The following is a 15,983-nucleotide window of genomic DNA, read 5'->3' on the forward strand; positions in this document are numbered from 1 at the left end:
GTACTCTCTCTAATATCGTACTATTACTTGCTCTAGTGCTATCTTTCTCGCCCAATCCTTTGTGCCCCTTGTTTCTCCTTTCCAATGCTACATCCAGGTACCCATCCCCCTGTTTGCTTCCTCGTGTTTGCTTAAGGTTTGTGAACCCTTGGCTCCCACAACACAGAAGCCAACAAGTGGTAAAGAGTAGGAGGGAAGATGGAATAAAGCAGGAAGTAGTCTTCAGGCGAGGCCGAGGTTGAGTTTTAAAAAGCCTGGCGGTAGGAAGAGGAAAGAAGGTATTGAGTGAATCATAGAATCATAGAAGTTACAACATGGAAACAGGCCCTTCGGCCCAACATGTCCATGTCGCCCAGTTTATACCACTGAGCTAGTCCCAATTGCCTGCACTTGGCCCATATCCCTCGATACCCATCTTCCCCATGTAACTGTCCAAATGCTTTTTAAAAGACAAAATTGTACCCGCCTCTACTACTGCCTCTGGCAGCTCGTTCCAGACACTCACCACCCTTTGAGTGAAAAAATTGCCCCTCTGGATCCTTTTGTATCTCTCCCCTCTCACCTTAAATCTGTGCCCCCTCGTTATAGACTCCCCTACCTTTGGGAAAAGATTTTGACTATCGACCTTATCTATGCCCCTCATTATTTTATAGACTTCTATAAGATCACCCCTTAACCTCCTACTCTCCAGGGAATAAAGTCCCAGTCTGTCTAACCTCTCCCTGTAAGTCAAACCATCAAGTCCCGGTAGCATCCTAGTAAATCTTTTCTGCACTCTTTCTAGTTTAATAATATCCTTTCTATAATAGGGTGACCAGAACTGTACACAGTACTCCAAGTGTGGCCTCACCAATGCCCTGTACAACTTCAACAAGACATCCCAACTCCTGCATTCAATGTTCTGACCAATGAAACCAAGCATGCTGAATGCCTTCTTCACCACCCTATCCACCTGTGACTCCACTTTCAAGGAGCTATGAATCTGTACTCCTAGATCTCTTTGTTCTATAACTCTCCCCAACGCCCTACCATTAACGGAGTAGGTCCTGGCCCGATTCGATCTACCAAAATGCATCACCTCACATTTATCTAAATTAAACTCCATCTGCCATTCATCGGCCCACTGGCCCAATTTATCAAGATCCCGTTGCAATCCTAGATAACCTTCTTCACTGTCCACAATGCCACCAATCTTGGTGTCATCTGCAAACTTACTAACCATGCCTCCTAAATTCTCATCCAAATCATTAATATAAATAACAAATAACAGCGGACCCAGCACCGATCCCTGAGGCACACCGCTGGACACAGGCATCCAGTTTGAAAAACAACCCTCGACAACCACCCTCTGTCTTCTGTCGTCAAGCCAATTTTGTATCCAATTGGCTACCTCACCTTGGATCCCATGAGATTTAACCTTATGTAACAACCTAACATGCGGTACCTTGTCAAATGCTTTGCTGAAGTCCATGTAGACCACGTCTACTGCACAGCCCTCATCTATCTTCTTGGTTACCCCTTCAAAAAACTCAATCAAATTCGTGAGACATGATTTTCCTCTCACAAAACCATGCTGACTGTTCCTAATTAGTCCCTGCCTCTCCAAATGCCTGTAGATTCTGTCCCTCAGAATAACCTCTAACAACTTACCCACTACAGATGTCAGGCTCACTGGTCTGTAGTTCCCAGGCTTTTCCCTGCCGCCCTTCTTAAACAAAGGCACAACATTTGCTACCCTCCAATCTTCAGGCACCTCACCTGTAGCGGTGGATGATTCAAATATCTCTGCTAGGGGACCCGCAATTTCCTCCCTAACCTCCCATAACGTCCTGGGATACATTTCATCAGGTCCCGGAGATTTATCTACCTTGATGCGCGTTAAGACTTCCAGCACCTCCCTCTCTGTAATATGTACACTCCTCAAGACATCACTATTTATTTCCCCAAGTTCCCTAACATCCATGCCTTTCTCAACCGTAAATACCGATGTGAAATATTCATTCAGGATCTCACCCATCTCTTGTGGTTCCGCACATAGATGACCTTGTTGATCCTTAAGAGGCCCTACTCTCTCCCTAGTTACCCTTTTGCCATTTATGTATTTGTAGAAGCTCTTTGGATTCACCTTTGCCTGATCTGCCAAAGCAATCTCATATCCCTTTTTTGCCCTCCTGATTTCTCTCTTAACTCTACTCCGGCAATCTCTATACTCTTCAAGGGATCCACTTGATCCCAGCTGTCTATGCATGTCATATGCCTCCTTCTTATTTTTGACTAGTGCCTCAATCTCCCGAGTCATCCAAGGTTCCCTACTTCTACCAGCCTTGCCCTTCACTTTATAAGGAATGTGCTTACACTGAACCCTGGTTAACACACTTTTGAAAGCCTCCCACTTACCAGACGTCCCTTTGCCTGCCAACAGACTCTCCCAATCAACTTCTGAAAGTTCCTGTCTAATACCATCAAAATTGGCCTTTCCCCAATTTAGAATTTTAACTTTTGGGCCAGACCTATCCTTCTCCATAGCTATCTTAAAACTAATGGAATTATGATCACTGGTCCCAAAGTGATCCCTCACTAACACTTCTGTCACCTGCCCTTCCTTATTTCCCAAGAGGAGGTCAAGTTTTGCCCCCTCTCTAGTCGGGCCATCCACATACTGAATGAGAAATTCCTCCTGAATACACTCAACAAATTTCTCTCCATCCAAGCCCCTAATGCTATGGCTGTCCCAGTCAATGTTGGGAAAGTTAAAGTCCCCTACTATTACCACCCTATTTTTCTTGCAGCTGTCTGTAATCTCCTTACATATTTGCTCCTCAATTTCCCGTTGACTATTTGGGGGTCTGTAGTACAATCCTATCAAAGTGATCTCTCCCTTCTTATTTTTCAGTTCTACCCATATGGACTCAGTGGGCGAACCCTCGGATATATCCCCTCTCACTACTGCCGTGATGTTCTCCCTAATCAAGAACGCAACTCCCCCTCCTCTCTTACCTCCTGCTCTATCTTTCCTATAGCATCTGTACCCTGGAACATTGAGCTGCCAGTCCTGCCCCTCCCTTAGCCATGTTTCAGTAATAGCTATAACATCCCAGTCCCATGTACCCATCCATGCCCTGAGTTCATCTGCCTTGCCCATCAGACTTCTTGCATTGAAATAAATGCAGTTTAATCTAGTCTTCCCTTGGTCTTTGCCCTGCTTTCTCAGACCATCTGTCCGGTCATGTTCTGTACACTCTCCCTTACTGCCTTTTGTTTCTGTCACCACTTTATTTCCCACTGACTTCCTGCATCGGTTCCCATCCCCCTGCCACATTAGTTTAAACCCTCCCCAACAGCACTAGCAAACACTCCCCCTAGGACATTGGTTCCAGTCCTGCCCAGATGCAGACCGTCCAATTTGTACTGGTCCCACCTCCCCCAGAACCGGTTCCAATGGCCCAGGAATTTGAATCCCTCCCTCTTGCACCATCTCTCAAGCCACGTATTCATCTTAGCTATCCTGTCATTCCTACTCTGACTAGCCCGTGGCACTGGTAGCAATCCTGAGATTACTACCTTTGAGGTCCTACTCTTTAGTTTAACTCCTAACTCCCTAAATTCAGCTTGTAGGACCTCATCCTGTTTTTTACCTATATCGTTGGTGCCTATATGCACCACGACAACTGGCTGTTCACCCTCCCCCTCCAGAATGTCCTGCAGCCGCTCCGAGACATCCTTGACCCTTGCACCAGGGAGGCAACATACCATCCTGGAGTCTCGGTTGCGTCCGCAGAAACGCCTGTCCACGTTCTTAAGATCCTGGATGGGTTAAAGCAGGAGACAATATGATGAGCATTGATTTCAGCACAAAAGAGGATACGGGGAGAAGAAAGAACGTGTAGGGTGGTGTATTTAGGAGGAACAGCAGAAGAAAGTTCAGAGCAGGACTGACCGTAATAGTACTGATAAAATAGAAAGATGGAGAAAAGAGAGAGACAGAAGTTGGAGATTGGATTATTATATAAAACTGTCCTTTCCCAACAAGGTTGGTACAGCAGGTTCCTCTATGTGATTGCTGCTCAGGAAAGAAATGAGTTTGTAAAGTCTCAACTAAGCTCGAAGCATGTAAAAGCCAACTGACAATGCAATTCTCTCACCAGCTCTCGAAGAATGTTGGGGTTTGGCCCAACTCACCCATTTACATCAAGGATCCCCATTTACTTCAGTTTCCTCAAGCTGATGCCAACCCCCATTTTAAAAATATGTTGTTCTCAGGATGTGGGCAACATGGCCATATTTATTGCCCATCCTTAGTTGCCCTGACAAGGTGGAAGAGGGCCATCTCCTTAAACTGCTGCAGTCCTTGTGGTATCATCGTGACCATCACCAAATTAAGTAATAACACCAGATTATTTATATTTTTCTATTTGTTTTTATTAATGAGTGCACATTTAAGGGAGAAGGGAGGGAGATGCTGGTTCCCTATACTTCCTTTCTTCTTTAAGAGCAAATCACATAAGAGTAAGTTCTGTTTAAACCAAAATTTTTGGTCCTGCCTTTGGCCGTCTGATTTTCAGTTTTATTCTTATCCTGAACTTGGGCAAGTACGTGCTTCTCTGGCTCAAAAATCAAACACAATAGGGGTATTTGGTGCTCCCCATTTTGGCACTCTCTGCAGATTTGGCCATGTTGTACTGAGTGTCTGAATCCAAGTTGTTAATGTAAATTGGAAGCAGTACATAAGAACATAAGAAATAGGAGCAGGAGTAGGCCATACAGCCCCTCGTGCCTGCACCGTCATTCAACAAGATCATGGCTGATCTTCGACCTCAACTCCACATTCTCAACGAATCCCCATATCCCTTGATTCTCTAAAAATCTATCCATCTCAGTCTTAAATATACTCAATGATTCAGCATCCACAGCCCTCTGGGATAGAGAATTCCAAAGATTCACAACCCTCTGAGTGAAGAAATGCCTCCTCATCTCAGTCCTAAATGTCCAACCCCTTATCCTGAGACTATGCCCCCTAGTTCTAGACTCTCCAGCCAGGAGAAACAGCCACTCAGTATCTACCCGGTCAGGCCCCCTCAGAATCTCATATGTTTCAATGAGATACATAAAGGGCAAAAGAGTAACTAGGGAGAGAGTAGGGCCTCTTAAGGATCAACAAGGTCATCTATGTGCGGAACCACAAGAGATGGGTGAGATCCTAAATGAATATTTCACATCGGTATTTACGGTTGAGAAAGGCATGGATGTTAGGGAACTTGGGGAAATAAATAGTGATGTCTTGAGGAGTGTACATATTACAGAGAGGGAGGTGCTGGAAGTCATAACGCGCATCAAGGTAGATAAATCTCCGGGACCTGATGAAATGTATCCCAGGACGTTATGGGAGGTTAGGGAGGAAATTGCGGGTCCCCTAGCAGAGATATTTGAATCATCCACCGCTACAGGTGAGGTGCCTGAAGATTGGAGGGTAGCAAATGTTGTGCCTTTGTTTAAGAAGGGTGGCAGGGAAAAGCCTGGGAACTACAGACCGGTGAGCCTGACATCTGTAGTGGGTAAGTTGTTAGAGGGTATTCTGAGAGACAGGATCTACGGGCATTTGGAGAGGCAGGGACTGATTAGGAACAGTCAGCATGGTTTTGTGAGAGGAAAATCATGTCTCACGAATTTGATTGAGTTTTTTGAAGGGGTAACCAAGAAGATAGATGAGGGCTGTGCAGTAGACGTGGTCTACATGGACTTTAGCAAAGCCTTTGACAAGGTACCGCATGGTAGGTTGTTACATAAGGTTAAATCTCACGGGATCCAAGGTGAGGTAGCCAATTGGATACAAAATTGGATTGACGACAGAAGACAGAAGGTGGTTGTAGAGGGTTGTTTTTCAAACTAGAGGCCTGTGACCAGCGGTGTGCCTCAGGGATCGGTGCTGGGTCCGCTGTTATTTGTTATTTATATTAATGATTTGGATGAGAATTTAGGAGGCATGGTTAGTAAGTTTGCAGATGACACCAAGATTGATGGCATTGTGGACAGTGAAGAAGGTTATCTAGGATTGCAACGGGATCTTGATAAATTGGGCCAGTGGGCCGATGAATGGCAGATGGAGTTTAATTTAGATAAATGTGAGGTGATGCATTTTGGTAGATCGAATCGGGCCAGGACCTACTCCGTTAATGGTAGGGCGTTGGGGAGAGTTATAGAACAAAGAGATCTGGGAGTACAGGTTCATAGCTCCTTGAAAGTGGAGTCACAGGTGGATAGGGTGGTGAAGAAGGCATTCAGCATGCTTGGTTTCATTGGTCAGAACATTGAATACAGGAGTTGGGATGTCTTGTTGAAGTTGTACAAGACATTAGTAAGGCCACACTTGGAATACTGTGTACAGTTCTGGTCATCCTATTATGGAAAGGATATTATTAAACTAGAAAGAGTGCAGAAAAGATTTACTATGATGCTACCGGGACTTGATGGTTTGACTTATAGGGAGAGGTTGGATAGACTGAGACTTTTTGCCCTGGAGAGTAGGAGGTTTAGGGGTGATCTTATAGAAGTCTATAAAATAATGAGGGGCATAGATAAGGTAGATAGTGAAAATCTTTTCCCAAAGGTAGGGGAGTCTATAACAAGGGGGCATAGATTTAAGGTGAGAGGGGAGAGATACAAAAGGGTCCAGAGGGGCAATTTTTTCACTCAAAGGGTGGTGAGTGTCTGGAACGAGCTGCCAGAGGCAGTAGTAGAGGCGGGTACAATTTTGTCTTTTAAAAAGCATTTGGACAGTTACATGGGTAAGATGGGTATAGAGGGATATGGGCCAAGTGCAGGCAATTGGGACTAGCTTAGTGGTATAAACTGGGCGACATGGACATGTTGGGCCGAAGGGCCTGTTTCCATGTTGTGAACTTCTATGATTCTATGATTCTATAAGATCACCTCTCATTCTTCTAAACTCCAGAGAGTATAGGCCCATCCTACTCAATCTCTCAACAGCGATCCCTGGGTCACTGTGTTCAGCACTTCTCCCATTCCAACACCACTTCCCTAAAAAGTACCCACTTCCCAATATCAACATCAACATTGCAGACTGTTCTTTTCAGTTAGCACTAAAACGCTCGTCAATGGTAGTATTAAAATATTCATCTTCAAACAAAGCATTATTATATCTGAGCTTCTCTCTCTGTTACAGCCTTTCTTGTCTCTTGATTTAATTAATATTGTTCCTCTGTTCATTGCCTCTCTCTTGTTCCTCCTAAGCAGCGAATTCTCCGTCCTGCCTGTCCTTCCTCCTCCCTGCATCCTCATTGCGTTGAGATATCATCATCTCTCATTCTTTCCTTGGATTTATTTTGTCTTCTTTCCAACTCTTTTTTAATCTTGGTGGTATCTTGTCCTATGGGCCTTGGCCTCTCACACATGTTTCTCAATTTAAAAAATGAACCTCCTACACAGTGCGCCCAAAATACGGATGAGGAGGGCCATTTGGTCCACCTCAGCCGAGAGAGAGGAAAATCTACACTCACACAACAGCCAACTGATTCTTGAATGACTAAGGGGGTGAATTTCCTCGGAGCTTCTCCCTCTTTGCTGCCGGAACTTGGGCGGAAACTTGGCATAAACTTTTGCCAAAGTTACGGTGGCAAAGTGGGAGAAGCCCTAAGGGAATTCCCGGCATTGGGGCCTCTTCACTGCCTCGAAGTCCATTCCATGTGTTGATCACTCTTTGTGTGAAGAAATCCCTGATAACAGTCTTAAATTTCCCTTTCACCAGTTTGTAGTTATGCTCCCTGGATCTGGTACTCCAGATTTACTTTTTCAGGATATAAAGGCCAAGATACGAGATAAAGGCCAACATTCCATTAGCCTTTTTGATTGCTTTTTGACATATGAAGTGTCAAGTAATGATATCCTGACATCTTTTCCAATTGCACCATTACCTCTCTCTTGTTCCTCCTAAGCAGCAAATTCTCCATCCTGCCTATCCTTTACATAGACGATGTAAGTCGTCCATCTTTTATTCAATGTTTACTGTGTTCGATGTAGAACCTTAGCTACACTTGAGTACTGTGGTGCAGAGTCTGGCATTCATATTTCTACAGCAAGTTGATCCCAATATAGCTGCACTCTGATATCAGCCAACCTTCATGCAAATCCTTTACAAGCTACTAACCTCCAGACGTGTTTGCGTGACACCCGGCTCCCTAAGTGACGGCTGAACCTTTCAGAAATGATATATGGACCAGGATAACTATGAGCGAGAGTAAGTGGCTACTTATTATGGCTTTGCAGGTCACACAAGTACTTTCAGACCATTAACTCCAATTACCTAAGTTAACCAAATCTATTGGAGCTGCAACGTCGCCTGCTACACTTTCTTGCAAGGCTTTGCCAAATTTGTAAAAACAGCCGTGCACAGTAACACCATCAGTATTGTGAGATCGCCATGTCCCCAATCAAATCTGCCCCGACAAATCTGCTCTATTGATGTGGCAATATAATTCAGTTGTTCGCTGCTCCACACTGAATTGTCAGGTAATAACGCCCTGAGGCCTCTTCCAATACCACCGTCAGCTATTCCAACATCATTCAAAAAATATATAAGTCATCAATTTTTTTCTTCAATAGTTTCTGTGTTCTATGTGGAACCTTAGCTACATAGCTGTAGAGTTCAAAGAGAGAATTTCACCATCAAGGCCCCCTTTTTTAAAAAAATATATGATTACAAATAGTTCTGATGAAGTTAAGCACCAATTATAGTATTTTGCTGCCTATTATGGGTCGTTTTAATTATTTTGTTCCCCTCCACATTTCTCCTCTTATTTTTCCTGCTATTCTCTTAATGTTGGTGACTTAATCATAGAATCATAGAAAGTTACGGCACAGAATGAGGCCAATCGGCCCATCATGTCTGTGCCAGCCGAGAAAGAGCTATCCAGCCTAATCCCACTTTCCAGCACTTGGTCCGTAGCCCTGAATGTTACGGCACTTCAAGTGCACATCCAAGTACTTTTTAAATGAGTCGAGGGTTTCTGCCTCTACCACCCTTTCAGGCAGTGAGTTCAGACCTCCATCACCCTCTGGGTGAAAAAATTCTCCTCATCTCCCCTCTAATCCTTCTACCAATTAGTTTAAATCTATGCCCCTGGTCACTGACCCCTCTGCTAAGGGAAACAGGCCCTCCCCATCCACTCTATCTAGTCCCCTCATAATTTTATATACCTCAATTAAATCTCCCCTCAGCTTCCTTTGTTCCAAAGAAAACAACCCCAGCCTATCCAATCTTTCCTCATAGCTAAAATTCTCGAGTCCTGGCGACATCCTTGTAAATCTCCTCTGTACCCTCTCTAGTGCAATCACATCTTTCCTGTGATGTGGTGACCAGAACTGTATGCAGTACTCAAGCTGTGGCCTAACTAGTGTTTTATACAGTTCCAGCATAACCTCCCTGCTCTTAGAATCATAGAAAATTTATGGCACAGAAGGAGGCCATTCGGCCCATTCGGCCCATCGCGACCACGCCGTCTTATATTCTATGCCTCGGCTAATAAAGAAAACCATCTCGTATGCCTTTTTAACCATCATATCTACCTGTCCTGCTATCTTCAGGGATCTGTGGACATGTGCTCCAAGGTCCCTTTGTTCCTCTACACCTCTCAGTATCCTCCTATTTATTGTGTACTCCCTTGTCTTGTTTGCCCTCCTCAAATGCATCACCTCACACTTCTCTGGATTGAATTCCATTTGCCACTTTTCTGCCCACCTGACCAGTCCATTGATATCTTCCTGCAATCTACACCTTTCCTCCTCACTATCAACCACACGGCCAATTTTTGTATCATCTGCAAACTTCTTGATCAAGACTTATGCTGGATACAGTTCCACTGGCACCATTAGTCCTCTGCTACCCTGCAGAAGTGGCCGCTCTACATGTACCGACAGGCAAGTTGAGCGTAGGGGGGGCAATCGCAGCCAAGCCCAATACAGTCTTCGTTGGACATCCACGAGAACTCCGGGTGATTTTCTTCCCTCTAACCCTGAGTCTAACCTTAGTGCCCCAACTGAGATTAGCTACTTCAGTATAGACCAGGGACTGAACCGGCAATATGCACGGTTTATACGGCTCAGTACTAACCATGTGGTGTGTTCTCCAGCTGATCTATTGGGGGGCCTGCTAATGATATGAGATAATTCAGCAATCCTGCACTCCCGGCGTGGCAGTCACGGTCGAAGGGAGCAGAAAATTAGCCCTACATGGTGTTTCTTTTTTAATTCATTCTCAGGATGTGGGCATCGCTGGCATTTACGGCCCATCCTTATTTGCCCTTGAGAAGGAGGTGGTGAGTCTGCACCTTCAACCATAGCAGTCTGATACAACTGAGTGGTTTGCTAGGCCACTTTCAGAGGGCAGTTAAGAGTCAAACACATTAGTGTGGGACTGGAGTCACATATAGGCCAGACAGGGCAAGGACGGCAGGTTTCCTTCCCTAAAGGACATTAGTGAACCAGTTGGGTTTTTACGACAATCCAAAAACTTCACGGTCACCTTTAATCATAGAATCAAATAATCATAGAAAGCTTACGGCAGGGAAGGAGGCCATTCAGCCCATCGAGTCCATGCTGGCTCTATGCAAGAGCAATCCAGCTAGCCCCATTCTCCCGCCCTATCCACGTAGCCCTGCAAATTTTTTACTTTCAAGTACTTATTCAGCTCCCTTTCAAAGGCCATGATTGAATCTGCCTCCACCACCCCCTCGGGCATTGCATTCCCGATCCTAACCACTCGCTGTAAAAAAAGTTTTTCCTCATGTCACCTTTGGTTCTTTTGCCAATCACCTTAAATTTATGTCCTCTGGTCCTTGACCCTTCTGCCAATGGGAACAGTTTCTCTCTATCTACTCTGTCTAGACCCTTCATTATTTTGAAGACCTCTTTAAGGTTCATCATGACTTCCTTGCTTTTGTACTCTATGCTTCTATTTATAAAGCCCAGGATCCCTTATGCTTTTTTAACCACTTTCTCAACCTGCCCTGCCACCTTCAACGATTTGTGCACATATACCCCTAGATCTCTCTGTTCCTGTACTCCTTTTAGAGTTGTGCCCTTTAGTTTATATCGCCTCTCCTCGTTCTTCCTCCCGAAATGTATCACTTGGCATTTTTCTGTGTCAAATTTTATCTGCCACCAGCCTGTCTCTATCCTCCTGAAGTCTATCACTATCCTCCTCACTGTTTACTACCCTTCCAAGTTTTGTGGCATCTTCAAATTTTGAAATTGTGTCCTGTACACCCAAGTCCATGTCATTAATGTATATCAAGAAAAGCAGTAGTCCCTGCTCTGACCCCTGGGGAACACCACTGTACACCTCCCTCCAGTCCGAAAAACAACCGTTCACTCCTACTCTGTTTCCTGTCCCTTAGCCAATTCTGCATCCATGTTGCTACTGCCCCCTTTATTCCATGAGCCACAATCTTGATGATCAGCCTACCATGTGGTCCTTTATCAAACGCCTTTTAAAACTCCATATACTCCACATCAACTGCATTGCCCTCATCTACACGCTCTGTTACCTCACCAAAAAACTCTATCATGTTAGTTAAGCACGATTTACCTTTAACAAATCCATGCTGGCTTTCCCTAATCAATCCACACTCATCCAAGTGACTGTTAATTCTCTCCCGGATTATCGTTTCTAAAAGTTTCCCCACCACTGGTTAAACTGGCTGGCCTATAGTTACTGGGTTTATCCTTACACCCTTTTTTGAGCAAGGGTGTAACATTTGCAATTCTCCAGTCCTCTGGCACCACCCACCGTATCTAAGGATATTTGGAAGATTATGGCCAGTACCTCCATAATTTCCACCCTTACTTCCCTCAGCAACCTAGGGTGCATCCCATCCAGACCGGGGGACTTATCTACTTTAAGTACAGCTAGCCTTTCAAATACCTCTTCTTTATCAATTTTTAGCCCATCCAGTGACTCAACTATATCTTCCTTAATGATACCAGTTTTTTATTTCCAGAATTTTTAAAACTGAAATTAAATTCTTAAATTGATATAGTGGGATTTGAATTCATATTATCTGTTATTAGTCCAGGCCTTGGGATAATTAGTCCAGTAATATAACCACTACACTACCGTTCCCCTCTTATGCAAGTCTATTGTTTTGTTCAAGATACTAAGTTGGAGGATTTACTGATTCTGACAGGGTGAACACCATCATTAAGTCTGGAGGCCCTAACTTTAGTTATTAATTCCTGATACCAATGCCCTCATTAACCCCCTCCAACCCACACCCTCCATTACATCCTCAGAACAAAGCAACAGTTTCAAAAAAAAATAACAGGAATAATAGACAACAATGGCAAGGGATGACAAAACTGATTCTAATTGTTTCTCAACGAGTGATTTTAAATTGACGACACGATGGTGGGACTCCCTCTAAATGGAATGAAAGCACATTACAACTATTTTAAGACTGCCTTAACGCTACCTCAATACAGTGGAGCTCTGGGTAAGGGTTATGGTGGCTTCAAATAATGAAGCAGTCCGAGCCCGCATGCAGCAAGACTTGGACAACATCCAGGCTTGGGCTCATAAGTGGCAAGTAACATTCGCGCCAGATAAGTGCCAGGCAATGGCCATCTCCAACAAGAGAGAGTCTAACCACCTCCCCTTGACATTCAACGGCATTACCATCGCCGAATCCCCGACCATCAACATCCTGGGGGTCACCATTGACCAGAAACTTAACTGGACCAGCCATATGAATACTGTGGCTACGAGAGCAGGTCAGAGGCTGGGTATTCTGTGGCAAGTGACTCACTGCCTTTCCACCATCTACAAGGCACAAGTCAGGAGTGTGATGGAATACTCTCCACTTGTTTGGATGAGTGCAGCTCCAACGACACTCAAGAAGCTCGACACCATCCAAGATAAAGCAGCCCGCTTGATTGGCACCCCATCCACCACCCTAAACATTCACTCCCTTCACCACCGGCGCACAGTGGCTGCAGTGTGTACCATCCACAGGATGCACTGCAGCAACTCGCCAAGGCTTCTTCGACAGCACCTCCCAAACCCGCGACCTCTACCACCTAGAAGGACAAGAGCAGCAGGCACATGGGAACAACACCACCTGCACGTTCCCCTCCAAGTCACACACCATCCCGACTTGGAAATATATCGCCGTTCCTTCATCGTCGCTGGGTCAAAATCCTGGAACTCCCTTCCTAACAGCACTGTGGGAGAACCGTCACCACACGGACTGCAGCAGTTCAAGAAGGCGGCTCACCACCACCTTCTCAAGTTCAATTAGGGATGGGCAATAAATGCCGGCCTCGCCAGCGACGCCCACATCCCATGAACGAATAATTTAAAAACATTTTGTTTGCTCCCAAACCATCACAACACAAAGATAATGGCCCACTAAAATATTAGTCAATACACGGTGATCTTAAATCTGCAATGGTCCCAATCTTTGTGGACCAGCCTGACCACATGAGGCAACTTTAAACACTCGACTCAGATTCTCCGATTGATGAATCACAACACACAACAGTTGGTCAGAGCCTGAACAGCAGTGATGTGGATTTGCTCCACTCCCTCAGGATAAACCCAGCTTTATCCTGGGAGATCAAATCCAGTTCAGGGCTATCGATTTAACCTGGATTTAATCTCGCTGACTTTTGTACGGGGCCTCTGCCCTGCACCACCACTAGGAACGGCCAGCATCAGGTTAACCATCCTGCGTGTCTGCTGGTACATCAGGCTGAAGAGGGATGATTCAGTTCAGCTGCCACTTCAACGCCATGTTACACTGGGACTCGGTGCAGACTAAGTACATCAAATCCACATGGATGACTTCAGTGAGCTCCCTGATTCCATCATGGGCTCTCAGCAGGGCGGCTCGACATCAGAAATCTTTTTATGCCATCACACATTAAACATTCATTTAATGTCTCTCACGTTGCTCTTCGCCACCACCCACCCCTGTTCTCTCCCCTCTTTACTGAAGGCACTGACTCAGTGTCAGCTGTGGCTCAGTGGGTGGCACACTTACTCTCTGAATCATAAAGGTTGTGGGTTCAAGTCTCATGCTGGGGATTGCACATAATTTAGGCTAGCACCTCACTACTGAGGGAATGTCATGTTTTGGATGAGATGTTAAACTGATGCTCCATCTGCCCTCTCGGGTGGATGTAAAAGATCCCATGGCACTATTTTGAAGAAGAGTAGGGGAGTCCTCCTGGTGTCCTGGCCAATATTTATCCCTCAACCAATATCACTAAAACAGATTATCTGGTCATTATCACATTGCTGTTTGTGAGGCCTTGCTGTGTGCATATTTGGCTGCTGCGTTTCCTACATTACAACAGTGACTACACAAAGTACTTAATTGTCTGTAAAGCATTTTGGGATGTCCTGAAAGACGCTGTTTAAATGTAATGTCTTTCTTTTGCCTCTTCCTGAGTTCTGATTCCATGGGTCCAGCAGTCCTCTGGTACCTCAACCAAGTGGTCTTTCTTCATGTGTGAGGCTAGACAGTGAGTACCACTGGGCTAATTGATCATGGGGGGCATTACACCTGAAGTCAACTCTGTCATCACCCAGCATTCTTGATCAATCACTTTCCGGCAGGGCTGACCGGAGTGTGATGTAACCTGGCATTGAGCCCAACTGTAGCTCCCCAAACTGCTGCCCAGATGAGGTCAGCTAACTCAGCATTGGTCAGGGATTGAACCTGTGACCCTCTGGTCTATAGGGTTTTGTAGGTGGTTCCTTCATCCATAAGGCCATAGGATGAGCCTCCCCACCCCTGCTTTTCCATTTAAGCCTAAATGGTAATACCAGTGGATACCAGGTGGAATGGGGCAGCTGGGGTACAGGGCCCCTTGGAGGAGAGGCCATGGGTGAAGCAGGACTATTCAGCAGATGTAACGCACGGAGTTCCATCACCAAGTTACACAGGCATTCACCTGAATGGGAACTGATGGGAATTCAATCGCTGCAGTTATGAACAATGACTGACAGGAAAAGACCCCCGGTCCATCTCGCCTGTCCCACACAATTGTGATCCCTTGTGTTTCACAATATATACACTCTCCACTCCTACTCTAAACCATGTAGAATCATAGAATGATATAGGACAGAAAGAGGTCATTCGGCCCATCGTGCCTCTGCCGGCTCTTTGAAAGAGCTATCCAATTAACCCCATTCCCCTGCTCTTTCCCCGTAGCCCTGCAATTTTTTCCCCTTCAATTTTTTATCCAATTCTCTTTTGAAAGTTATTATTGAATTTGCTTCACCATCCTTTCAGGCAGTGCATTCAGATCAAAACAACTCGCTGTGCAAACAAAATTCTCCTCATCTCACCTCTGATTCTTTTATTAATTACTTAAATCTGTGTCCTCTGGTTACCGACCCTTCTGCCAGTGGAAACAGTTTCTCCTTATTTACTCTAGCAAAACCCCTCATGATTTTGAACACCTCTATCAAATCTTCCAGTAACCTTCTCTGCTCTAAGGAGAACAACCCCAGCTTCTCCAGTCTCTCCATGTAACTGAAGTCCCTCATCCCTGGTGATTTAGATTAGCACCAATTCAGAGCATAGGTCAGATTTCAGCTGGTTTGATGCAGTCTGACCAGGTCACAAGTGAATCTGATTCAGCTTTATTTGCTTCTTAAGCAGGCAGGGACGTAACATCTTCAATAAGGTTGAGTCGTATAAATAGTTAATCTGAATTGAGACAAACTGAATTCAGCCAAACTGTGCTAAGCCGACCAGTACTGAGCCAATCTAAACTCAGCCAATCTGTACTGTAAATAGTACTGAACCAATCGGTCCCTGAGCCAATCTGAACTAAGACAGTCTTGCCTTTTTGCTGGTTCAACTCCACATGTGCCACAATTGAAACTCTTTTTGGACATTTTAATTGAAATGGCATATTGGACAAAATTACAGCTCTTCGGGAATGAAACTACCCCCAGGCAC

At 45.0% G+C, this 15,983-nt stretch overlaps 1 protein-coding gene across 2 annotated transcripts in view; it reads right to left on the reverse strand.

Moving 5' to 3' along the window:
- scn5lab (sodium channel, voltage gated, type V-like, alpha b) overlaps nt 1-15,983 on the reverse strand; it is a 321,528-nt gene that overhangs the window by 209,699 nt on the left and 95,846 nt on the right. The window contains exons 12-13 of one of the 2 annotated variants that reach the window (XM_067967964.1): nt 12,773-12,818; nt 3,030-3,052 (exon numbers count right to left, since the gene is read on the reverse strand). The exons of the other annotated variant lie outside the window; for it this stretch is intronic. Coding sequence (XP_067824065.1) covers nt 3,030-3,052; nt 12,773-12,818 — 69 coding nt within the window. The remainder of the gene's footprint in view (nt 1-3,029; nt 3,053-12,772; nt 12,819-15,983) is intronic. 2 annotated transcript variants of the gene reach the window in all.

This window comes from Heptranchias perlo, chromosome 2, assembly GCF_035084215.1.
Source record: "Heptranchias perlo isolate sHepPer1 chromosome 2, sHepPer1.hap1, whole genome shotgun sequence".
Classification (NCBI taxonomy): Eukaryota; Metazoa; Chordata; class Chondrichthyes; order Hexanchiformes; family Hexanchidae; genus Heptranchias; species Heptranchias perlo.